Here is a 26,913-nt window from a genome sequence, read left to right on the forward strand (position 1 = left end):
GGAGGGGGCACTGCTGGACTAGTCCAGCAATGTTAATCTCTCAGTTATAAATACTTCACAGTTAGTAAACAGCACACACTGACAAGTGACACATCCCTGAGTTCTGTGTTTCAGCCTCTATCACCTGCTGCCAGATTACATAGCAAACACCTGCTGCCAGATTACATAGCAAACACCTGCTGACAGGTTCCCTTTAAGGTCCCTTGACACATTAGCTATTTCGGCAGTCTTTCCCATACATCAGAGCACTTGTTTGGTCGAGCGCTCCTGTTTTCTCTGTGAGAGATCCTCTGCTAGACATCTCTGGGGGCGGCTTATCTCATTATAAAGGGTATTGGTAAGTCATGCATAATATTACCTTTTCTTTCCCTTCCCACACAGAGATGAGTTAATTTGGACACAGCAGCTTGAAACAACCAGCTTGAAAAACAAATCAATATTATATGAAAAGATGATGGTCTTCAAAGCCCCTCATATATGAAAACTCACATATTATATAGTCATTGCAAACAGAGTGATCTATTTCAAGTGTTTATTTCTGTTAATGTTGATGATTATGGCGTACAGCCAATGAAAACACAAAAGTCATTATCTCAGTAAATTAGAATAATTAACAAAAAACACCTGCAAAGGCTTCCTAAGCGTTTAAAAAGGTCCCTTAGTCTCTTTCAGTAGGCTCCACAATCATGGGGAAGACTGCTGACTTGACAGATGTCCAGAAGGCAGTCATTGACACACTCCACAAGGAGGGTAAGCCACAAAAGGTCATTGCTAAAGAAGCTGGCTGTTCACAGAGTGCTGTATCCAAGCATATTAATGGAAAGTTGAGTGGAAGGAAAAAGTGTGGTAGGAAAAGGTGCACAAGCAACTGGGATAACCGCAGCCTTGACAGGATTGTTAAGAAAAGGCCATTCAAACATTTGGGGGAGATTCACAAGGAGTGGACTGCTGCTGGAATCATTGCTTCAAGAGCCACAACACACAGACGTATCCAGGACATGGGCTACAAGTGTCGCATTCCTTGTGTCAAGCCACTCATGACCAATGGACAACGCCAGAAGCGTCTTACCTGGGCCAAGGAGAAAAAGACCTGGACTGCAGCTCAGTGGTCCAATGTGTTGTTTTCAGATGAAAGTAATTTTTGCATTTAATTTGGAAATCAAGGTCCCAGAGTCTGGAGGAAGAGTGGAGAGGCCACAATCCAAGCTGCTTGAGGTCTAGGGTGAAGTTTCCACAATCAGTGATGGTTTGGGGAGCCATGTCATCTGCTGGTGTAGGTCCACTGTGTTTTATCAAGACCAAAGTCAGTGCAGCCGTCTACCAGGAAATCTTAGAGCACTTCATGCTTCCCTCTGCCGACAAGTTTTTTTGGAGATGGAAATTTCATTCCCCAGCAGGACTTGGCACCTGTCCACACTGTCAAAAGTACGAATACCTGGTTTACAAACAACAGTATCACTGTGCTTGATTGGCCAGCAAACTCGCCTGACCTTAACCCCATAGAGAATCTATAGGGTATTGTCAAGAGGAAGATGAGAGACACCAGACCCAACAATGCAGACGAGCTGAAGGCTGCTATCAAAGCAACCTGGGCTTCCATAACACCTCAGCAGTGCCACAGGCTGATCGCCTCCATGCCACGCCGCATTGATGCAGTAATTGATGCTAAAGGAGCCCCGACCAAGTATTGAGTGCATTTACTGAACATACATTTCAGTAGGCCAATATTTCGGATTTTAAACACATTTTTCAAGCTGTTGTTATAAAGTATTCTAATTTACTGAGATAATGACTTTTGTCTTTTCATTGGCTGTAAGCCATAATCATCAACATTAACAGAAATAAACACTTGAAATAGATCCCTCTGTTTGTAATGACTCTATATAATATATGAGTTTCACTTTTTGTATTGAAGAACTGAAATAAATTAACTTTTTGATGATATTGTAATTTAGTGAGAAGCACTTGAAAGTGAGTCCACTTGGAGGGTCCTGATCCTAGATGCCCCCCCACACCTCCACCAACCTGTCATCAATCATATCATCCAACTTTTAGTACCCCGTCTTCGCCCCACTGATATGACAGAACAATCAAATTCTCCAATTAACGAAAGCATAAACAGTCTCTGCTTCCAAATCTTAATACCATATTGAAATTGCCTATTAACCAAGGAGGGGTGTGTTTTGTTTTTTTCTCCAGGCTCCTCCTAAAATCTACCCCTTCACTAACGGTCCCTCCTTTTAAACCAACTGCTATTCCTATTCCTCTCTTAAGTCCCCCCTTCTCCTTATTTTTTCCTTTTGTTCTACTGATTTATGAAATAAAGAGTAATTGTCTTTTTAATTTTTATCTCTTCGTGCCCCTAATCCATCTTTTCACTTCATTTCCCACCCCAAACCCTGACATCTCATCCTCTCTGGAAGAACAAAAGAATTTTCGGTCCAAAATCGGACATGCCAGATCCTTCTCTTCCCCAATAATCATTTGTCCGAGGCTCCCGTACACATTAGACTGCCATTTTCGACAGGTTTGGCCGACATTAGTTTAATGTGCATGGGGGGCTGTAGGATTGTCTGTAATCATTATAAAATCTCAAATTGTTGCCGTCAAATGTATTTCCCTCTCCTGTTGCCACTGTATAGATGAATTCTCTTTATTTTAGCAGTCCGAGTCATCAGGCGTTCTTGTCCTGTGCAGTCGGGTTATGATACGTACTATGTTCGAGCCTGATCCACCGCTCCAGTAAATATATAGGGTTATGGCTGATCTCGGTGTAGGTAGAACCTATAAGATCACAGATGACGGTAGACGTCTCACGGTCATCATTTCACTGCACAAAAGGTGAACGTGCTAATGTCCTGTGCACACCGTCACTGCTGAAGCCGATTCCCTGGCTGCCAATACAACTATTAAGGGGCACGTCAAGGGGGCTGTTGTTTTGGTCCCAGCCAATCTAACCAGTCTTTGCTGCTATGTTACTACGCAAACACCTGTGGTTTATCTGAACTGGTGAAAACAAATGAGACATGTATTTGGTTACATCGGAAAATAGGAAAAAGCTAAAATAGTCACAGTGGAAAGTGCAGCCAGTTTGCCAAATCTGCCCCTTGAGGTTTCTGTTGCTGGACATCACTATAACAAGAGATTTAACATGTCTCAGCCATCAGACGGCAATACGTCTCACTCAGGCACATAAGACCTAATAACACTTCCAGGGAATTATGGAATTACTTACAAATGATCTGGATGAAAATACAGGCAAATGTGAGTCATGTACGGAGAGCACTGATCAGGGGCATGGCTTGTGCCGGGTCCAGCAGATTCATAGTCCTCACGTTGTATAGTATCTAACTTCACAATTTTTACTGTATTTGGTATGAAGTCCTTTTTTTTAACTTTTACCAAAAACTGAACAGCCTCTGAGCCCAGTGATTGGCTTCAACGATTATGTGTCCTGTAGTCAGATGTCACACTGCTGCTTGTCAAAGTCAACAAAGACTGGGCACAGCGGAGGAGAGGCGATGCCGGAGCAATGGTTGACAAGTATAGCAGATTTTATTGTTTTTGTCTACAGCAATCCATTTATAGATGAAAACAAAGCACACCTGTTAGCAGGATTGTGCTTGTAAACTAAATACACAGTTAGGTGGGCGACATTACACTGATTAATATGATACCTTGGTTGATGAAATCTGTCCTGTGGTTCTTGTGTAATCTTTACTTTCAGTTTGGAGATAATGATATGCTCGTGCTCCGGGGCGGCCTGTGGGGGGGGCACTCTATCTGGTGCTCTGCTTACATATTCATTTGTATGCTCCTATGACAGCTCACTGATCCTTCACTGACCTGCCTCCTATTTTACCTAGCCCCGCACTACTAGATGCATTATGTAAAATAGGAGGCCGGTCAGTGAAGGCACAGTGACCTGTCATAAGAGCACACAGATGAATGTGTAAGAAGAGCTCCCCACAGGCCGGCCCGGAGCACAAGCATATCATTATCTCCAAACTGAAAGTAAAGATTACACAAGAATCACAGGACAGATTTCATCTACCATGGTATAATTTTACTCAATGTAACGGCGCCCACATAGTGTGTGTAGTTTAGTGAGCACAATCCTGTTGACAGGTGCACTTTAAAAGGGGTTTTCATCTATAAATGTATTAACTCAATCTGGTGCTCTGCTTACATATTCATCTGTATGCTTTTATGATAGCTCACTGTGCCTTCACTGACCTGCCTCCTATTTTATTTAGCCCGTGTACTAGATGCATTATGTAAAATAGGAGGCAGGTGAGTGAACGATCAGTGAGCTGTCATAAAAGCATGCAGATGAATATGTAAGCAGAGCACCAGATGGTGCCCCCCCCTCCACTGTCCCACCCTGAAGCAGGAGCATATCATTATGTGTATGGTGATCTGAACACGCCCCCTCCTGTGATGAGCAGCTCACTGTCAATACACAATGTACACAGAGAGCCTGGTGTGGGCGGGGTTATCTTTCTGAGCTCTGCTGCATCTAAAAACTCTGATTCTGTCACAATTCCTGCATCCAGTAAACTATGTGATACATCGTTGGAATCAGGGTCTCTTTTCCTACAATATGCTACTTTTAGATGAGGTAGCAAAAACCTGGTGACAGATTAACTTTTAAAAAGTGTGAATTTACCTTTTATAAAGTGAAAAAATGTTGCCAAAAATGTGTTTTTTCTTTCTTCTTTTCTGAGTGACATTTAATTCTGTGTTAATTTTAATAGATGTTAAACAGTGTAAATTTTTGGTTATAATTTTGATAAATCATTATGGTACATTGGATTATTTAAGTGCATGTTACTGATATCTGTTTTTTTTTTCTATATACCAGGATCATTGAATTCAGAAGGCCAGTAAAACTTAAGGATGTGCTGCAGAAAGTTACTGATGTGTTTGGGCAAACATTGGACTTGCACTATGCAAACAATGAGGTAATGCGGCTTTGTTGTGATAGATTCTTGCAACCCAGAAGCTTATTATGTGATGACTTCATGTTCTGTGTTAATGCTGCAGGAGGAGCATTCTGTCACCAAGTTGTGTCACCCCCAGAGAGGGACTAGTGGCAGTGACTTAAAATTAGCACCAAGAGGTCCAAAAATTGTGTTTTTTCTTCCATAATAACTCTGTTTTTCATCACCTGTCTTACCTATTGCATTTTTTTTCTCTTGTGTGTCTCATTGTGTATAAATATGTGACTCTTCAGATTTTGTGTTATACTAGCCTGATGAAGAGACCTGAGTAGTCTCGAAAGCTTGCAATTTGTTACCATCTTTTCAGTTAGCCATTAAAAGGTATCAACCACTGAGGACTCCCAAATCTAAATGTTTTTTTTTTAATAAACCTTTCTGGTGATTGGATGTCCTTCTTTCTAATAAGAAGCTCCTATATTTATAAAAAAAAAAATCCAAGTAATACTACATTTTAACATGCACATTAAAATTCCTTACCATTTTGACTTTCCCGGTAGACCCTTGACACCTTGTTTCTCTACCCTCCTTTTGCTTGTAGATCATATACACGTCATCTAATATGGCCTGTTTTCCACTAATAATGATGTGTGGAGACTGCACATTCGCATTGTGGCGTTAAGGCTTATTTGTCCATGTACATATTGTGTAGGTGGGCAATGCTGGGATCAACAAGGTGGATTGGGCGGGTACATAAGAAGCTGGGAGAAAAAGATTGGGGGAAATGTAATTTCGGGCTCATTACAGGACCACCAAAATGTCCACAAACCAGATGTTCTAGAAAAAGAAAGGAAGCTATGTGTGCAATTTTTTTTTTTAATTCTATGTATAAATGTATGCAGGAGGCTCCTAAGCTCCCCCTAGTGGCAACTGCAGGTAACCAGAATGCTTTGTTCAGTTGACAAACTCTATGCAGGGTTAAGAAAAAAATGAAGCTCCAGATGCCATAAAAATATATTAAGAAATGAATTACTACTAAATGTTAGACCTGAAAGGGCACAATGATACATAGCATAGATTTACACCATTTCAACAAATTTAAAGACAAAGTTGTATGATATAAAACCCATAATGCACCCATTATGCAATGCAAGTCTCGCAAGTTTGTTGATGTACCTGAGATGTTCATGCAAGGTTTGCCAATAACAACTACGTCTCAGTAATACAGTGCTCTCTGCAATCAATTCCAGCAGGATTTTATAATTAGTTTATAGTAAAGGACAGTATTTACACTACCCGATAGCAGCCATTTAACAACCACCCACCAATCAACTACATAGAAGCCGATTGGTGGGCATTTTATAGGTCGTTTAGCCAAGGTGAGCGCAGAGAAATCCATATTATTCTTAATATGTAAATGAGCTGTTAAGTTCTATGGGCCGTACGTTGTTCTCACCAAGAATCTTCCTTCAGAGCCTTTTTTTAAATTAAAGGAGGCGTTACCAGTGTGAGACATGTAATGACTGACAGTCTGTTTTCCTGATCTACATGTCTCACACTGGTAACGCCTTCTTCATTTAAAATAAGCTCATAGATCTTCACAGCTTATTTATGCATTAAGAAAAACGTGGATTTCTCTGGAATAAGACACCGGATCGCAGATATCAAGGTATCATTTTATTCAGCTTTCTATAACCTGCATGCCCATACAGATGGGTTATCATGGATTATTCTACTGACAGATGACCTTTAAGCCTTCACTACTGTAAAGGCCCCGTCACACTTAGCGACGCTACAGCGATCCCGACAACGATACGACCTGTCAGGGATCGTTGCTGCGTCGCTATGTGATCGCTTGTGAGCTGTCAAACAGGCAGGCTCACCAACGATCAGGGGAGCAGCGATATCGTGGAAAGAATCTTTCCACGATGTCCTGCCCCTGGTTACCAGCCTGCTGCTGAAGCAGGAGCAGGCTGGTAACCATGATAAACAGCTGGTTACTAGGGGCACACGCGCACTTAGTAACCCGCTGTTTATCATGGTTACCACTCTGCTACGGTGAGCGGGAGGTTACCGCTCACCGTAGCAGGCTGGTAACCATGATAAACAGCGGGTTACTAGGGGCACACGCGCACCTAGTAACCCGCTGTTTATCATGGTTATGAGCCTGCTACGGTGAGCGGTAACCTCCCGCTCACCGTAGCAGAGTGGTAACCATGATAAACTGCGGGTTACTAAGTGCGCGTGTGCCCCTAGTAACCCGCTGTTTATCATGGTTACCAGCCTGATCGCTGGTCCCGCTGGTCACACACAGCGATATGTGCTGACCAGCGGGAGGGCAAAGACCAAAAAAAGGTCCAGGACATTTTGCAGCGATCAGCGACCTCACAGCAGGGGCCTGATCGCTGCAAAGTGTCACACATAGCGACATCGCTGGTGAGGTCGCTGTTGCATCACAAAACTTGTGACTCAGCAGCGATCTCGCTAGCGATCTCGCTTAGTGTGACGGGGGCTTAAGATGAGACCTATTTTACCAGTTTGTTTGTTTGTTTGGCAAATGTATAACTTTCTCGTCACAATGCTCCTATTGCACACTTACAGATTAACATCTTCAGGTGTGACTGGTTAGTTGTAAATTTATTGATGTGACAGAAATGATGTGTGACGGATCTTATGTTAAATGATATCAGCACAAGTCACAGAAGGTATAGCCTTTCCTACCGTGTGCATTCGTAGTCCTGATATCAGCATTTGTATTAGATGAGGACCCTATTAACACCTAATGTTCTGTTTTTCCTGTTCTTGAACTCAACTATAAAGGGAACCTGTCCGGTCAGATATTTCTATTAGACCATGGCCCCACTATCAGTATTCTGTCAGTATTTTTTCTCAGGAGTGGGAGCCAAAACCAGGTGAGGAACAATCAGAGAAAATGTATAAAAGAAACAGGTTCCATGTAATCTTGTCTTGAAATGCGACAACATTGGCACTAAAATGCTGATGAAACATTGGAGTAAACTACTGGGTGGTTTAGAGTTAGAATTTAAGGTTCATACTTTCTACGTATTGGATAGAGTTTGGAAATCTGCCCCATAATGTGTATTGTCTAAAAAGAATAAAAATTAGTAATAATATGTTCTGTTCCGTTTGTAGCTGATTGTGCCCCTGAAGTATCAGGATGACCTAGATAAAGCCATAGAACACATGGATATGAATCCCTCTCACAAGAGCTTGAAGATATTAGCAAAAGCTCCAATTAAGAGTATAGTAAGTAAAGTACCTGTCTGCTATTTATAATCTTTTGTTAGAATCTTGAAATTTAATTCAGTTATTTCTGACTTATATCCATTTTTTGGGAAATCTGGGTAACAACTAATATGGACGCCTTTGATTAAAACTCCAAGAAACTAATGTCATAATGAAATATCTTTCACTTATTCCATAACTTCCAGTTTCTACAACCTGTCGGACCAAAGCATCATCACGACATGAAGTTGTCAAGGTCCATGGGAGACATTCTGGGTTCTCTGTATAAAGATGCTGGAAAGGCAAGGAAGCGTTCAACAGGTAAAAAAACATCTTTCTGCACTTGAGACATTCATTATCTATCTATATCTATCTATCTATCTTTTACTGTGCTTAGCATAAATTAATACACCCCCTTTGAAAAGTAAAATTTTAATCAATACCTTGCTGAAGACGAAAACAATTTCCAAAATTTTGACAAGACTGAGTTTCATAGAACATTTTTTAATCAATAACATGAGAGTAAGGTTAATCATATAACTTTCATTACAAAATCTTCAGTTTTACTCAAACTAGTTTTTGCAAAAGTGAATTCACCCCACATCAAAAAACTATTACATCTAGTATTTTGTATGACCGCCGTGATTTTTAAGGAAAGCAGCAAGTCTTCTAGGCATGGAATTTACAAGTTGGTGACATTTTGCAACATCTATGTTTTTTCCATTCTTCAAGAGACACCTGTTTTAGAGCCTGGATGCTGGATGGAGAATGATACTCAACTTGTCGCTTCAGAATCCCCATAGGTGTTTGATTGGGTTCAGATCAGGAGACATACTTGGCTTGACTATGTTGCATCGTAGTTTTACTTCCCTGTTTCATCATATAAAATATAAATGACTCAGGTTAACCTCGTTTTTATTTTATTTGAGGAGGGCCTGTCATATCTTGTATTCCCCATACAATAACAATTCTGGAGAACGCAAAGTTGTACAGTTCCTCTTTTATACTTACTAGAATTTTATGAAAAAAATGACAGCTGGGTGTTACCATTTCTCTTGTTGTAGGTGCATGTCCTTGCCCTGACAGTGGTAATTGTACAGTGTCAGTCTACATAAGGACATTGCCTAAACTGGCAACACCTATTAAAGGGTTATACCTATGTTTAGAAGTTATCAGCTATTGCTGATCATTGGGGGTTCGGCCACTGGGTTCCCCACTGAACCCAAGAATGGGGTTTTAAATGGCCTATCTGATCTGGATAGAGTGGTGTCCAGACATGCGCACCACTCCTCCATTCATTCTCTATGCGGCTTCTGGAAAGAGCCAAGCGCTGTTCACGGTTATCACCGGTAGCCTCATAGAGAATCAATGGAGCAGTGGTGCACATATTCAGACATGGCTCCAATCAGATAGGGCATTTCAAAGCTCCGTTCTCTAGATCAGGGTTCCCCAACTCCAGTCCTCAAGGCCCACCAACAGGTCATGTTTTCAGGATTTCCTTGCTATTAGACAGGTGATGGAATTATTGCCTGTGCAGGTGTAATTATCACCTGAGCAATGCTAAGGAAATCCCGAAAACATGGCCTGTTGGTGGGTCTTGAGGACTGGAGTTGGGGAACCCTGCTCTAGATTGGTGGGAGTCCCAGTAGGCCGACCCTCACCGATCAACAAGTTGTCACCTATCCAGAGGATATTTTTTGAGGATGAAAATAACCCTTAGGTAACACATAATAGAGGGACATCACAACACAGAGCTCCAAGATAAAACTCCCCCATGATTGCTATTTCATGGAGCACACAAGCATTTACTAGAACAGACATATTAGAAGAGCTGACGGGTCCTTTAGAAGGGTGTCTATTCTAACAACAAGTTCCCAGAGGGTCAAGTCTAAATTACTTTTATCTTTTTTATGTTTCATCAGGGTCCTTACACACTGGGCGCAGCTCTCCTCCTCCTGGAAGTGTCCCCGATGAACAGCAGCAAATTGCTCGCCAAAAATCTATAACTAGCATTAACAGTGAGGGAGAATTCATACCTGAGGTAATACACATTGCTATTTTATATGATACAAAGCATAATCAGATTGTAAAGAAATAACATTAACCCTTTCCTGACATGTGATGTACATGTACGTGACATGTTGGTTTTGGGTGTATACAGCGGGCTCAGGAGCTGGGCCCGCTCAAAACACTGCTGGTGCCAACTGTGTTATACAGCTAGAAACTGCTTCCAACGGCAGCAACTGGAGCTAGATCCAATCACTGCTGGTTAGGTGTTGTCATTCCCAGATAGTGGCACTTAAGTGATTCGATTTGATGGGTAAGCAGTTTTATTGCCAATTGGCCAACAAAGAAAGATGAAGAGATTACCATGGTAGCCAATGGACTATTGAAAGCCCCCGTCGCGGCCATCTTTTTACTATAGTGGTATTGACTGCAAGTCAATAGTGTTTCAGTCATCCCTGGCAGGGTTACTGTAGCATCGGTAACAGGTAGAAAATTAAGTTTTCCAGTCACCAGGGCGGTGTAGTGGGCTGCTACAGTCAACGCTTGCTACACAGTAAGTGCGGCTGTAATCACTCCCCTGCACATTGATTGTTCCAGAGAGATATTACAGAGCATTCACTAAATAGTGACCGGTGACTGTAACCGCTCCCTGCGCCGCCCTGATAATTGGAAGCAAGCAGCTATATGGAGAATAAAGCTTAAAGGGGTTGTTTCACGTACAAAGGTCATTTTAATTAATAGATCTTGGAATAAAAATAACTTCCACAATTGGATGTGTTAAAAAAATGTTCCTGTTCTGAGATAATCTTATAAATGTGCCCCTGCTGTGTACTGTGTAATGGCTGTGTCTGACCGTACAGGAACATGGTCTGATCATACCACAGCTCCTGCGCAGGGGAGGAAGCAAAAGAGTATACAGACATTACAGTACGGGATCGCAAATGCATGCAATGTTTTACATCAAAGAAAGAATCAGGCAGGGAAATGTTTTACCTCACAGAAAGAATCAGCTGTGATCCTGTGCTGTAATGTCTGTATACTCTTTTGCTTATACAGACACGGCCATTGCACAGTACACAGCAGGGGCACATTTATAAGATTATCTCAGCACAGGAACATTTTTTTTTATAATTCCAAGATCTATTGATTAAAATTTACTTTGTTCTTGGGAAAACCCTTTTATTTTTCTCCTTGTAACTGCTGCTCCAGTAAGCCAGGCATCAGTTACATGGTACATACCTGCAGATTAGTAGTATAAATAGCATTTCTGGAGGTGACAGATTCCCTTGTATTACTGGGCTTATGACTCGGGGGATGTTTCTTTCTTGTCTTGTGGTATTAGTTGCCATTTTTTGCACTAAATTTCTCAGAATGGTGCACACAGGTTGATGAGTTTTAAATTAAAGGTGCATAATTCTTTAAAATTGTGCACATTAGTTTTCAAATGGACAAAAATAAATCTAGACAGGTTTTGTACTCTACCAGATTACTGGCTTACAGTTGTGCAAAAATTTTGTGACATTTTGAAAAGTCACCAATGATGAATTAGGTTAATACATCTGAATAAGGAAAATCACACTCACATTGTCAAACAAAGGGAACAAAGTAAAAATTAATATAAAAAAGGTTCAAATTAACTAACTAATAAACCATAAACATAAGTCACTATTAGAACCATTTGTACCCCAGAATAAAAGGCGTACATAATGTCTATTTTATATTTTACTCTATTTCTGTAGGTTGTGGATCCCTTCATCAGCCCAAATGGTTCTTTATCTAGTAGCTGTCAGTCACTAGATCAATCGTTGGACAGGTATGAAGGTCATGCTTTCATTTAAATTGCATATTAACTGGGACCATAAAGGTCTGAACAACAAATAGAGTATGTGCACACGGTCAGGAGCTGCTGCAGGTTCGACGCTGCGTGTTATGCAGCATCAAACCCGCAGCGGCCACATGTTACAGCATAGCAGATGGGATTTCTAGAAATCCCATGTCCACTATGCGTCTGTGGCTCACCTGCGGAAACTGACATGCGGCATGTCTTTCCAGACCGCGGCATGTCTTTCTAGACCGCAGCATGTCAATTTCTCCGTCGGGTCCGCATGAAGGCTTTCCCCATAGACCTAACCTCTATGAGGAAAGTCTACCCAACAGGAGGATGATGTGCATGCTGCCACTTCAGATGAGTCAGGCTTTGAGTACACACATCAAAAATAGTAGCTGAAATTGGTTATGGTTTACAAATAAATCCTATCTGCAGCTTAGGGTAAAAGGGCCTTAACTCCAAGTATAGGTACGTCCATGTTCGTGTCCCTGTATGTGATGCGGGCTCCGGCGCTGAGCCCACATCTTTCCCTGCACATGACAGATGAGCTGATCAGCTGTCATGTGCCTCTAACAGCATTGGGTGGATCTGAGATCCACCCGCTGTTGTTAATAAGTTAAATGCCGCTGTCAATCACTGACAGCAGCATTTAACATGCGCCGGCCGGAATTGCGTCACAAGTCCCTCCCGGCTGTCACTTCTGATGCATGCTTAGTATGTTTTACCTACTCTCTGTGCTCTCTCCGTTTCAGTAGCGCATTGGTACTCCGCTCCCTTGCAAGTTCTAAAGAGAAGCAAGGGAGCGCACTACCAGTGTGCATTGAAAGGGAAAAGGGACATTGATCAGGGAGAGCATACTGAGCATGATCAGGGAGAGCATACTGAGCATGTGATGACATTGACAACCTGCACATGCTCAGTACTACACAGACCAGCCATTGAAACAGCCTTTGTCATTGATGACATCTTGTTTCATGGCAGAAAAAGCAGCTGTGGGGAGTGACCATAACGTTAGCCCCCTGATAATATCCCGATTCAGGGCAGCGTAAGAGTCAGGTGAGTGCTCGCAGCCCCTTGATGATGTTCTGATTGAGGTTTCATAGTGCATGCTGGGAGACTCAAGCTTAACGTCACCGGAAGTGTAAAAACAGGAAGGCGGCGTTGAGAGGGAATGGTAGGAAATTTTTAATTAACGTAAATTGCAAAAGTGCTTAGTTTTTGGAATTAGATAGTTAGGCATTAAGTATTAGTTTGGCTATTATGTTTCAGATAACTCCTTTAAGTTCCTTGGAGAAGGAAGTAGAGCGTGTATGGTGTATGCAAAGGAAAAGTGGGGAAAACCTTTGCTCCCAGCTGGGTGTCTCCTGGGTAAACATTCCACAGATAACTGAGGCAACTGATTCTCATTTATTGTCTGACGCAAGGGAAAAGACATAAGCTGTATCAAAACACATGGAAGCACTTAAACTAAAGCTCCACTGGTTTCCTAACCTTTCTACTAATTAATATATTTTTATATGTAAATTTGTGATAATTTGTTATGTTTATTTATTGTAAGACAGAATTGTTGTTTTTTATGTATCCCCATAATGAGTTAATAAGTTATATGTATTCTAAAACGTGCCATTGACCAATACGGCTTGTCCCACATAAAAAAACAATCCCTCATTCAGCTATGCTGATGAAAAAAAAAGTTTGGTCACTAAGGCCAAAATAGGCCTGGTCCTAAAAGGGGTTAATTATGCATAAAATAAACTTCAGGCTTTTTGTATAACTCTAAAGCATTTATTTGAAACCTCTGTCAAATGGAATAGCTGAGATGTAGCGTTTATTTCTATGGCTGTATTATAGTGGATATTTTTTATAGACCGTGTTAATGAGTTAATTATTGACCCCGCCTTAAAGTTTTATCCGCATATGTTTGGGTCAGGAGACCTGTAGTAAGGCTAGAAGTTGCTGCGGCAAGGCTAGAAGTTGCCGCGGCAAGGCTAGAAGTTGCCGCGGCAAGGCTAGAAGTTGACGAGGCAAGCCTAGAAGTTGCTGGGCAAGGCTAGAAGCAAGGCTAGAAGTTGCTGGGGCAAGGCTAGAAGCAAGGCTAGAAGTTGTTGGGGCAAGGCTAGAAGTTGTTGGGGCAAGGCTAGAAGTTGATGCTGCAAGACTAGAAGTTGATTCTGCAAGGCTAGAAGTTGCTGGGGCAAGGCTAGAAGTTGATGCTGCAAGGCTAGAAGTTGATGCTGCAAGGCTAGAAGTTGCTGGGGCAAGGGTAGAAGTTGCTGGGGCAAGGCTAGAAGTTGATGCTGCAAGGCTAGAAGTTGTTGGGGCAAGGCTAGAAGTTGATGCTGCAAGGCTAGAAGTTGCAGTTGTAAAAGGAATCATAAAGTGTGACTGCTATACAGCCATGTGATTAAGCCCTGATACAAATCTCTCCAATAGACCAGGCTTACTTAAAACTTAAGTATTTTACTTAAATTAAAAATCTGACTGTTCTTATTGTCAAAATCCTGCAGGGCCAAAAGAAGCAGAAACAAGTGTCTCAATGGATCCTGATAGTAAAATTTTCTTTTTTTTCATTTTATTTTTACTGGTTAGGGTAAGATCTGTAACTGGACCCCCACCATTATACCACTTATAATGATGCCTTCTTATGTGGCACTAGCGCCTTGGGGCAATCATTGCTTCTGCATCCCCTATAGCTTTGCTGGAGTTACAGTTTTGGACTGTTTGGAGAATTTGTCTAAATCCCAAATGACCCATTTATTGCAGAAATATTGTTCTGCAATGTTTTCCTTTTGGCACCAAATAATGAATAACACTAATGGATGCACTAAAAGTGTCAGTGAAGAGTCACAGCAGGCTGTAATACAAGCACGATCTAAGTACACAGGATATGTGTCAACTTCATAAACAATATAAACATTATACTGCAGAATCATTATTATATAGAATAATTATACATGCACAAATATAATATTATACTTATGAGCAACAGCCATTTTGTTCTTTCTTGTGCTGGATTAGTGCCACCTGCTGGTTGCTGCCTGAGTTTCTGACACATTGTATAGGTTGTGTAGCCTGATTCGCAAGTAAATATGATAGAATAAACAAATCTTTAAAATGTTTGATAAGCAAAAGTGAATTCCAAATGAAGCAAACTGATTGATGCATTTTAATGGGCAAAAAAAATCAATTTTCAAATGTTAAAAACGCAAATCTGGCAAAAAAAGTGATGTTTCCTCTTTGGGAAACATTGGGTCCAATAAATTTTTAAGAAATGAAGAAGTCACACCTGGATCTAGTCCTGTGGTGCATGAGGGGTCTCACCGGCACTCTGCCACATGAGGACACATATTGTATTAAAATGGCGCATTGTAGAAGACCCTGTTATCGATTTTATATTGGGCCCAGGAGTTTAAATTGTCACAACTGCTCAACTTTAGGAACAATAGATATGGAATATGTGCAGATAATTAAAATATATATCCCAACACTTCCTTTCTTAATTCCTTTTAATCCAATTTGTTTCATATGGCAATTAAAACCAAGAGCATATTGTATATGATAAAATGTTCTTAGGGTCTCTCAGCCATGTCCCTATCCTCCTCTTCAATGTCTTGTGTGTGGCTGTAAGACCTCTGGCTGCAGCAGAAGCCCCCCCCCTGTTAGAATATTGTTGTGACTAAGCCCGCCACATCAGTCAGTTCCATCTAAAAAATAAATTGATCAGGAGGACTTTACTCCTGTGTCCTCTGCAGGACATCTGCAAGAATATTTGTTTCTGGAACAGGCAGAATATTCGGCAAACTAAAAAATTTATGGGCAAATGTATCTTACTTTTTTCATTCATTTCTAGTCTCGGTGTTCCTTTTAAACAAAGACATACTGATAGGGAATTTAGATTGTGAGTCCCAATGGGGACAGTGCCCATAATGTCTGTAAAGTGCTGTGGAATTAATGGTGCTATATAAGTGAGTAAAATAAATAAATAAAAATAAAATAAAAATAAAAAACAGCAAATTGAGAGCATTACTTCTAGTACTTATTTCAGCCAGCTTTCTATGTCAGAATCCATAATTTTAGGATTGCTTTACATTTTTTTACAGTTATTTATTTTTTGGAAGATCATTCTCCATAAAATAAATGTGTGATGTTCATTCTAAGTTCTGGTCACGCGGCCGTCAAGTCCCAGACAGGACATGTTCACTGAGTGTTTTCCTTTCACTTATGGAGTAAGTTTAATTCTGGGGAATCCCCATGTAACAGAACCATTCTTGTTTTGGCTTTCAGCCCAGCTTTTTCTACGCCAGTTCCAGGAAGAAAAGGTCAACTCAAAGACAGCATGGATTGTTTAGGTAAAGAAGCTCACCAAACTTAGAAAAGTGTAACTAGCTGTGAGGTCCCATCCTTCTGCTTCAATGTTAAGAGTTCAGATATTGCACTTTCGTTCAGTATGATGTCATGATTCTGCTCCTAAAGGATGGAGGGGGATAGTCTAGACTAGATGAATCTCAGAAGAAAAGTTTTGAAGGTGTCTGTCACGAACACAGGGTTTCTTAAAAGGGCTTTTTGGTTAATACTTAAAGGGAATTTATCAGTAACATTTGCCGAAAAAGCAAGCAGAGGTACTGCAGGCTAAGGAATTGCAAAACCTTTCCAAGGGTAACGGTTTCTTCAGTATTTTGTTCTTTCTTCCTTTGAAATTCGTGTTTTATTTCTATGCAAATTAGCTTTGCAAGTGCACTGGTGGGCATATGAATGCACTTGCAGGCATTGGCTCCTTTTCACTTCTCACTAGAGCCGCCCTCATTTATTGATTGACAGTAGAGAGCAGAGATGATGTAATTCAGCAAAGCCTCTGTCTTGACAGTCGTGAAGCGGGGACAGTGCTAGCGGGGAGAAATCAGACCTACGTTATTCTCAGTGAATGAGAATTTTATGTTCACATGGGAACCTGCTAGGCGATTCGTGCTGCCCAAAACGCAAGCAACATAAATTGCAGCCTGGCTGCACGATCTCTTGATTAGATGGCAAAAACCTGTTGACAGATTCCCTTTAAATAGAAGGGAAACCTACATTTATGAAAAAGGTTATGTAGTTTAGAAAACTGGAATTTTGAGTCCAAGAGTTAGTCTGTCTAGTAGCATTTATCACTTATACGCTAGATCACAGCGAGGAGGAGTTTAAAGGGGTTCTCCGGAAATAGACAAAAAAATAAATGACTAAAGGAAATGGCATTTTAAATAAATACATTTAATTAGCAAATTATACTCATTTTGTGTAGGGAGATAGTTACTATAGCATTAAAATAGCTGCCATATTGTTTTACTGACGTAAACCTGGTTTAGAATCTTGGATGCCAGAAAGCATATGCAGTAGGAAGCTCCATAGCTCTGACTTGGAGATAACCCATACCACATGCTTTAAAGCTATATCTAGCTCATGGCATCTGTTCAGCATTCAGAAAGTCAGAGTGGATAGCAGTGTGAGCAGCTTCTTCTTTCCTCAGCACCCATGTTATTTCCAGTATTAGATCAGATAGATATGATGGACAGCCAGGTGAGCAGCCTCTTCTTACCTCAGCACTCCTGGTATCTCCAGTATTAGATAAGGTAGATAGGATGGACAGCAGTGTGAGCAGCCTCTTCATACCTCAGTGCCCCTAGTATCTCCAGTATTAGATAAAAAAAGACAAGGTGGACACAGTGTGAGCATACATAAGCCCTCCCGGTATCTCTAGCAATAGATCAGATAGAAAAGCTGAACAGGAGTGTGAGCAGCCTCTTCTTTCCTCTGCACCCTTGGTCTCTCCAGTATTAGATAAAGTAGACAGGATGGACAGCAGTGTGAGCAGCCTCTTCTTACCTCAGCACCCCTGGTATCTCTAGTATTAGATCAGATAGACAAGGTGGACAGCAGTGTGAGCAGTCTCTTCTTATCTCAGCCCCTCTGGTATCTCAAGTATTAGATCAGATAGACAGGGTGGACATGAGTGTGAGCAGCCTCTTCTTACCTTAGCACCCCTCCCTGGTCTCTTCAGTATTAGATAAGGTAGAGAGGGTGGACTGCAGTGTGAACAGCACCCCTGGTATCTCCAGCATTATTTAATGTGTTCCTATACGTGTATAGAAGGTGCAGAGACTCCTACTGCACATGCTCACAGGCACTGGTCCTATTAACATTCTAGGACAGCTTACTGCTTACTGTTAGTGTAACAAGACGGCGGCCATTTTATTGTACTACAGTTATTATATTCATAGACAAAATGAGTGTGATTTGGTAATTAAAGATATGTAGTAGAGATGGTGCAAATAGATTTTCAGGACTCAGTCCAGCCGCCACATCAGTAATCTGTGGCCGTCAGAACTTCATCCTGCCTGCCTGCATTCCCGGCTCCTCTTTTTGCTTAGCCGACCTGAAGTGACGTCACCGTTTCTCATTCCATTATTTTTGAGATGTTACAAGCAAATCCTTATATCCTTAGAGCTTATTAGATATTCACTAAGTAGCATGGGGAATCCCATTGGTAGAAATAAAAAAACTGACAAATCATAATCTGTATTTTCTGTAAAATGAAATGCAATAAATCCAGTAACATATGTATATAAGAAAGTGTAAAATACGTACTTACATAACCTGCCATTGGTCCTCTATATGTCACAGATTTTGAAATTCCCCTATATGAGAGGTTTGGTAAAGGAGGAACTTTTCCACGACAATTTCATTTTTCCCAGAGTCGGAAGGACTACAGTGATGGTGAGTGTGTGCTGTCGTCATATGGACGGTCTATGGAATGACATTATTCTATAATATAGGGTGGGTAAATGATGGCATCTAATGATCCTTTCTGTACTGGGTGTATGGGATTATGGAGAGTTAACAGCTGTGTCCTGATGAAAAATATACTAATGGCAAATCTGAAATCAAGAGCAATTATTGATGACTAAAGCAATGCAATCTGAAGTTTTCTGACATTGAGAAGCTCACTGTGTGTTTTGCCTTTTAAAGGTCGTCGAACATTTCCACGAAGTTATGGTTCACCTGACAATCAGTTCCAGTTTGGTTCCAATAGCAGAAAAAGAAGTATGAAGGGAGACAGCCTGATGCAATTTGATGATCATTGGAATGTGAGATGGACCAACTCGGAGCAAAATTTACCGTTCTTACACTCATCACAGACTGACCTCTGCAACAAATGTAAGCACCTGCAATCTATCCATGATCGATACTAGTGCTCGGAATATTTGAGCAGGTTTCCATGTATAGTAAGCACTACAGGCAAAGTGACTTTGCACTAACGAGGGACAATACCCCGAAACACCGTGTCTGCAAATTGAGATTCTGATTTGGCTTTTATCCTAAGTTATATTGCACGACTCGTTAAAAAGTTGATAGTGACTTGTAGCATTGCTGCTTCCAACAGGTGGCGCTATAGAGTTCAAGTCCTCATCCTCTCTGAAGAGGCAATTTGCATATGAGATTTCAAGCAAACTCATGTCCACTGTGCATTTAAAGACGCCGCAGAGCTGTACTTTTTTCAATATGTATTTTCTTTGTTGATTTCTATGAGGAACTTTGGAAAAAAACAAACCTGTAAAATCACAATTGCATTTCTCAAGTGAATCTTTCATCAGGTTTTTGTTATTTAATCTGAGAGTACCATGATGATGTGGGAGAGAGCCTGATTCCAGCGATGTGTTACCTACTGGGCTGTGTTTTGCTTTTTCAATACAATCAGTGTTTTATAAGCAGGAGATTATCATTAGAGGAATACTGGCCTCCTGCATCTTAGTCCAACCATGCCCCCAGCACTGATTATCAGTTCTCTGTCACTATGCAATGTACACAGAAAACTGTTGTGTGGACGGAGTTATACACAGCTCAACAACTGAGCTCTGCTAGATCTGCAGCAGAGAAAACTGGGATTCTAGCACAACTGCTGCACCCAGTAAACAAGGTGATAGATCGCTGGAATCAGGGTCTGTGTCCCTACCTCATGCTACTGTCAGATTACATAGCAAAACCTGCTGACAAATTCCCTTTAAATGGGGAATTGCAGCATTTCTGCTCTAAAAATGCATACCCTGTGTCAAGTCGACATCAAAAATAAAAAAATGGGAAATCACAGTAGAAAATGCAACAAAATTTGCAATAGCAATCTGCTCTGTTTATTGGGTACTTGTGTACATTCTTATGTGATTTTTTTTGGTGCGGATTTGTTGTGCCATTTTTAAGTCCAGAAATGCTGCAATTCCACAATTAATAACACAAATGTGATTTTATATGCTTTCTTCAGGATCTGATAGAAGTTTATGGGGAAAAAACTGCACTAAAATGCCACAAGTTCTCCAGTATTTTTATTGCACAGTGGGTATGAGTTTTCATGAAATCAAATCCATTTTGCTTGCACTGTTAAGTACCTCGTATTTTTCCACAGAACAAGAAATGAAGTGGAAAATACAAAGCATTTCCGCTTCGCAGTATTCTAACTGTGACACTTAGATGTGTGCTTAAAGGGGCTTTCCTATGTCAGACATTTATGGCAAATACTTGAAAATGCCATAAATGTCTGATGGATGCAGATCCAATCTTGGGACATGCAGCTGTCTGGAGGATGGGACCTCGTCATATCCTACGGTCAATGGAGAGGTGGCAGCACATGAGCGTCTCTTTCCATTCATTATTATGGAAGTTCTAAAAAATGGCAACGCAAGCTTGTATAGCAGTATAGCAATAATGTGTGTAGTGATGTTACAGGGCAGAAATAATAAACATTGCAGTCACAGCTTATGACAGAAGTCCACCATGATATCACTTGACAGGGATAATTAACACAGCTTCATAATACAAAGATCATGCACACAGTGATGTCAAAGAACAGATTTAGTAAACACTATGATAAAGCTAAAATTTAATGCACACAGTGATGTCACTGTACATGGAAAGCACAGTACCGAGGTAGTAAACACTGTGATAACGCTAAAAGGTAATGCACACAGTGATGTCCAAGTACATTGATGACACAGTATAGAAGTAGTAAAGACTGTGATAACGCTAAAAGGTAATGCACACAGCGATGTCCAAGTACATTGATGGCACAGTACAGAGGTAGTAAACACTGTGATAACGCTAAAAGGTAATGCACACAGTGATGTCCAAGTACATTGATGACACAGTATAGAAGTAGTAAAGACTGTGATAACGCTAAAAGGTAATGCACACAGTGATGTCCAAGTACATTGATGACACAGTATAGAAGTAGTAAAGACTGTGATAACGCTAAAAGGTAATGCACACAGTGATGTCCAAGTACATTGATGACACAGTATAGAAGTAGTAAAGACTGTGATAACGCTAAAAGGTAATGCACACAGTGATGTCCAAGTACATTGATGGCACAGTACAGAGGTAGTAAAGACTGTGATAACGCTAAAAGGTAATGCACACAGTGATGTCCAAGTACATAGATGGCACAGTACAGAGGTAGTAAAGACTGTGATAACGCTAAAAGGTAATGCACACAGTGATGTCCAAGTACATTGATGACACAGTATAGAAGTAGTAAAGACTGTGATAACGCTAAAAGGTAATGCACACAGTGATGTCCAAGTACATTGATGACACAGTATAGAAGTAGTAAAGACTGTGATAACGCTAAAAGGTAATGCACACAGTGATGTCCAAGTACATTGATGACACAGTATAGAAGTAGTAAAGACTGTGATAACGCTAAAAGGTAATGCACACAGTGATGTCCAAGTACATTGATGACACAGTATAGAAGTAGTAAAGACTGTGATAACGCTAAAAGGTAATGCACACAGTGATGTCACAGTACATGGGTGGCACAGTACAGAGGTAGTAAACACAGTAATGTCACAGAACAGGGATAATGAACATAATTATAATGTAATACAAGGTTAATAAACAGTGATATAATGCAGAAAACAATTACTGGCATCAATACAAGATATCTCTATACAGTACATGATCTGTTATTGGAGCCTAATTTATCAAAATGTGCACTACAAAAAATATGTTCCATATTTCCACCTAAATGTTATAAAGATCAGAGATAAATGTAGGCTTTACTAAAATATGTTCATTATAAAAATTTCTGGAAAAAAATAAATTGATGTTTGGTTATTTTTCATGTAGCCTACGCATGTCTCAGTGTTTATGTTCATTATCTGGTAAAATCATAATATACAAGCTGGATAATAACCCCCTTATTCCCTATAGCCCCGCAGGCTCCGGAGAATTGGAGGCTGGGTAAGCTGCTGGGAAGAGGGGCATTTGGAGAAGTCTACCTGTGTTATGATGTGGACACTGGTAGAGAACTTGCTGTAAAGCAGGTGCCGTTTGACCCAGACAGTCAAGAAACAAGCAAGGTGAGATTATTCCACGTAAAGAGAACCTGTCAGCTGATTCATGCTGTCCCAAATAAAGGGCCACATGAATTAGAGAGATGACTAGGACGACTAGTCCAAGAGGCAGATCCCCAGCAGCTTCTCCCCGCCATACTCGCCTAGATTGACAGGTCTCCTATGTATGTATGTATGTGTGTATAGGAAGAGACCTGTCAGTGTAGATGAGCGGGACAGAGCGAAACCTTCAGGGACATGCATCTGTGACTGGTCATCCTTGTCACCGACCACTGCTGTCTTTTTGCATTCCATGTAAACCCTCCATTAGAGGTCTGTTTGGGGAGTGTATTCTGAAATTTACCTCTAAAACAAGCTTCTACAACTATGTACATTTCCCAAAGACTCCATTTATTAAAAACTGTATATGCTGCAGTATAGATATTTCATTCCTTGCCATTGCTTTTCAATCAACATATCCCATATGTAACGTGAAGGAAGATAGCAAAGATGTATGTGCCTGTGTGTGGCCACCTAGTGCTTGTGACGTGCATTGCAGTCTGTCGAGGATTTTGCTACCAGGATGCGATATTTAATTTGTATAATGAGAAATTAGTCTTTTATAAAATTTATGTAAGGCTTTGTTCACACATCATTATTTTTGATCAGTATTTCATCAGTATTTGTATGCCAAAACTGGGAGTGTCTCCAAAACACAGAACAGATGTAAATCTTCCAATTACAGTTTTTGTCTGTAAGTTCCCCTCCTGGTTTTGGCATACAAAACACTGACCAAATACTGATGTGTGAAAAAAGCCCTAAAGGAGTGTATGTACATTATGCAAGTGTGTGTGTGTATATAGATATATACATATATTCTGTTTTGCAGGATGACAGAGGGATGACCAGCAGACAATGCTTTTCTAATATACACCACCGTTCAAAAGTTTGGGATCATTTAGAAATTTCATTATTTTTGAAAGAAAAGCACATTTTTTTCAATGAAGCCAACATTAAATGAATCATAAATACACTCTATACATTGTTAATGTGGTAAATGACTATTCTAGCTGCAAATGTCTTGTTTTTATTGCAATATCTATAGGTGTATAGAGGCCCATTTCCAACAACCACCACTCCAGTGTTTTAATGGTACATTGTGTTTGCTAACTGTGTAAGAAGGCTAATGGATGTTTAGAAAATCCTAGAAAACCCTTGCACAAGTATGTTAGCCCAGCTGAAAACGGTTTGGCTGATTTGAGAAGCTATAAAATTGACCTTCCTTTGAGCTAGTTGAGAATCTGGAGCATTACATTTGTTTGTTCTATGAAACTCTCAAAATGGCCAGAAAAAGAGAACTTTCATGTGAAACTCGACAGTCTATTCTTGTTCTTAGAAATGAACGCTATTCTATGCGAGAAGTTGCCAAGAAACTGAAGATTTCCTACAATGGTGTGTACTACTCCCTTCAGAGGTTCAGAGTAGAGCACAAACAGGCTCTAACTCGAGTAGAAAGAGAAGTGGGAGGCCCCGCTGCACAACTGAGCAACAAGACAAGTACATTAGAGTCTCTAGTTTGAGAAATCGATGCCTCACAGCTCCTCAACTGGCAGCTTTATTAAATAGTACACGCAAAACGCCAGTGTCAACGTCTACAGTGAAGAGGCGACTCCAGGATGCCGGCCTTCAGGGCAAAGTGACAAAGAAAAAGCCATATCTGAGACTGCCTAATAAAAGGAAAAGATTAATATGGGCAAAAGAACACAGACATTGGACAGAGGAAGATTGGAAAAAAGTTTTATGGACAGACGAATCAAAGTTTGAGGTGTTTGGATCACACAGAAGAACATTTGTGAGACGCAGAACAACTGAAAAGATTCTGGAAGAGTGCCTGACGCCATCTGTCAAGCATGGTGGAGGTAATGTGATGGTCTGGGGTTGATTTGGTGCTGGTAAAGTGGGAGATTTGTACAAGGTAAATGGGATTTTGAATAAGGAAGGCTATCACTCCATTTTGCAACCCCATGCCATACCCTGTGGACAGCGCTTGATTGGAGCCGATTTCATCCTACAACAGGACAATGACCGAAAGCACACCTCCAAATTATGCATGAGCTATTTAGGGAAGAAGCAGGCAGCTGGTATTCTATCTGTAATGGAGTGGCCAGCGCAGTCACCAGATCTCAACCCCATTGAGCTATTGTGGGAGCAGCTTGACCTTATGGTATGCAAAAAGTGCCCATCAAGCCAATCCAACTTGTGGGAGGGACTTCAGGAAGCATGGGGGGAAATTCTCAAGATTACTTCAGCAAATTAACAGCTAGAATGCCAAAGGTCTGCAATGCTGGAATTGCTGCAAAGGGAGCATTCTTTGACGAAAGCAAAGTTTGAAGGAGAAAATTATTCTTTCTAATAAAAATCATTATTTCTAACCTCGTCAATGTCTGGACTATATTTTCTAATCATTTTGCAACTCACTAGATAAATAAAAGTATGAGTTTTCATGGAAAACACAAAATTGTCTGGGTGACCCCAAACTTTTGAACAGTAGTGTATGTATTTTATATTTATATATATATAGATATATATATCTATATATATAATCGTCTTATCCCGTCTGTCTGTCTGTCTGTCTGTCTGTGTGTCTGTGTGTCTGTCTGTCCAGGAAATCCCGCGTCGCTCATTGGTCCGGCAGCGGCCAATCAGCGCCGGGGGATTTCGAAAAAAAGATGGCGGCCGTTAGCGGCTCATCTGCGGGATGGAGATGCAGCCGGGAGATGAGTGGCGTGAGGCGCTCATCTCCCGGCCGGTAGCAGCGGAAGGACCGCCGGCGCCGCTGACCTCCATGCGGAGGGGAGGACCGGGGACCAGCGCTGCTGGTCGGGATACTTCTGCTACGAGCGCCCGCTATGTCCCGGGTTCTCGCAGCGGAAGTAGCCGCAGAGGCAGCGCCGCTCCCCGGTCCTCACCAAGACGATTCGATGATTGGTCGCGGTCTTCGGACCCGACCAATCACTGATCCTAGCGCAAAACTTAAACACCACTGTGCTGATTGGTCGCCGACGCTGCCCGCGACCAATCACCGATTTGGGCACCACATTTAAATATCGGTCGCGACCAATCACCACAGCAGTGTTTAAATGTGGAGCCAAGATCGGTGATTGGTCGCGGCCGATATTTAAATTTGGCGCCCAAATCGGTGATTGGTCGCGACCGATATTTAAATTTGGCGCCCAAATGGGTGATTGGTCGCGGTCAGCGTCCGCGACCAATCAGCACCATAGTGTTTAACTTTTGCGGCAAGATCCGTGATTGGTCGTGGGCCAAGACAGCGACCAATCACCGATTTGTGCGGCACTTTTAAATAGCGTCCGCGACCAATTGGATGTCAGCGCCGCTCCCCGGTCCTCCCTTCACGCCCTAGCCGCATGGATGTCAGCGGCGCTGCCTGTGCGGATACTTCCGCTGCGAGAACCCGGGACATGAGCGGGCGCTCGCAGCAGAAGTATCCGGACTCGCAGCGCCGCTCCCCGGTCCTCCCTTCACACCCTAGCCGCATGGATGTCAGCGCCGCTGTCTGTGCGGATAGTTCCGCTGCAAGAACCCGGGACATGAGCGGGCGCTCGCAGCAGAAGTGTCCCGACCCGCAGCGCCGCTCCCCGGTCCTCCCTTCACACCCTAGCCGCTGATGTCCCCACAGTATCCGCATGGTGTTACAAAGGTCCGGACATTTGTGTTAAAAATCGCTGATTGGTCGCTGGCGCTGCCCGCGACCAATCACCTATTTGGGCGCCAAATTTAAATATCGGCCGCGACCAATCAGCACAGCGGTGTTTAAATGTGGAGCCAAGATCGGTGATTGGTCGCGGCCGATATTTAAATTTGGCGCCCAAATTGGTGATTGGTCGCGGGCAGCGCCAGCGACCAATCAGCGATTTTTAACACAAATGTCCGGACCTTTGTAACACCATGCGGATACTGTGGGGACATCAGCGGCTAGGGTGTGAAGGGAGGACCGGGGAGCGGCGCTGCGGGTCGGGATACTTCTGCTGCGAGCGCCTGCTCATGTCCCGGGTTCTCGCAGCGGAAGTATCCGCACAGGCAGCGCCGCTGACATCCATGCGGCTAGGGCGTGAAGGGAGGACCGGCGCTGACATCCAATTGGTCGCGGACGCTATTTAAAAGTGCCGCACAAATCGGTGATTGGTCGCAGTCTTGGCCCACGACCAATCACGGATCTTCCCGCAAAAGTTAAACACTACGGTGCTGATTGGTCGCGGACGCTGCCCGCGACCAATCACCGATTTGGGCGCCACATTCAAATATCGGCCGCGACCAATCACCGATCTTGGCTCCACATTTAAACACCGCTGTGCGGATTGGTCGCGGACGCTATTTAAATGTGGCGCCAAAATCGGTGATTGGTCGCGCCCAGCGTCGGCAACCAATCAGCACAGCGGTGTTTAAATGTGGAGCCAAGATCGGTGATTGGTCGCGGCCGATATTTAAATTTGGCGCCCAAATCGGTGATTGG

At 41.9% G+C, this 26,913-nt stretch overlaps 1 protein-coding gene across 3 annotated transcripts in view; it reads left to right on the plus strand.

Annotated features, from left to right (window-relative positions):
• Positions 1-26,913, plus strand: part of LOC141265107 (mitogen-activated protein kinase kinase kinase 3-like) — a 165,260-nt gene that overhangs the window by 123,013 nt on the left and 15,334 nt on the right. For all 3 annotated transcript variants that reach the window (XM_073677762.1, XM_073677763.1, XM_073677764.1), the window contains exons 5-13: positions 4,865-4,964; positions 8,094-8,207; positions 8,393-8,507; positions 10,109-10,227; positions 11,933-12,006; positions 16,306-16,370; positions 18,679-18,771; positions 19,024-19,212; positions 22,258-22,406. In XM_073677762.1, the coding sequence (XP_073533863.1) occupies positions 4,865-4,964; positions 8,094-8,207; positions 8,393-8,507; positions 10,109-10,227; positions 11,933-12,006; positions 16,306-16,370; positions 18,679-18,771; positions 19,024-19,212; positions 22,258-22,406 (1,018 nt within the window). The remainder of the gene's footprint in view (positions 1-4,864; positions 4,965-8,093; positions 8,208-8,392; positions 8,508-10,108; positions 10,228-11,932; positions 12,007-16,305; positions 16,371-18,678; positions 18,772-19,023; positions 19,213-22,257; positions 22,407-26,913) is intronic.

This window comes from Phyllobates terribilis, unplaced genomic scaffold, assembly GCF_046119375.1.
Source record: "Phyllobates terribilis strain yellow unplaced genomic scaffold, ASM4611937v1 Scaffold_4__5_contigs__length_816908805, whole genome shotgun sequence".
NCBI classification, from domain to species: Eukaryota; Metazoa; Chordata; class Amphibia; order Anura; family Dendrobatidae; genus Phyllobates; species Phyllobates terribilis.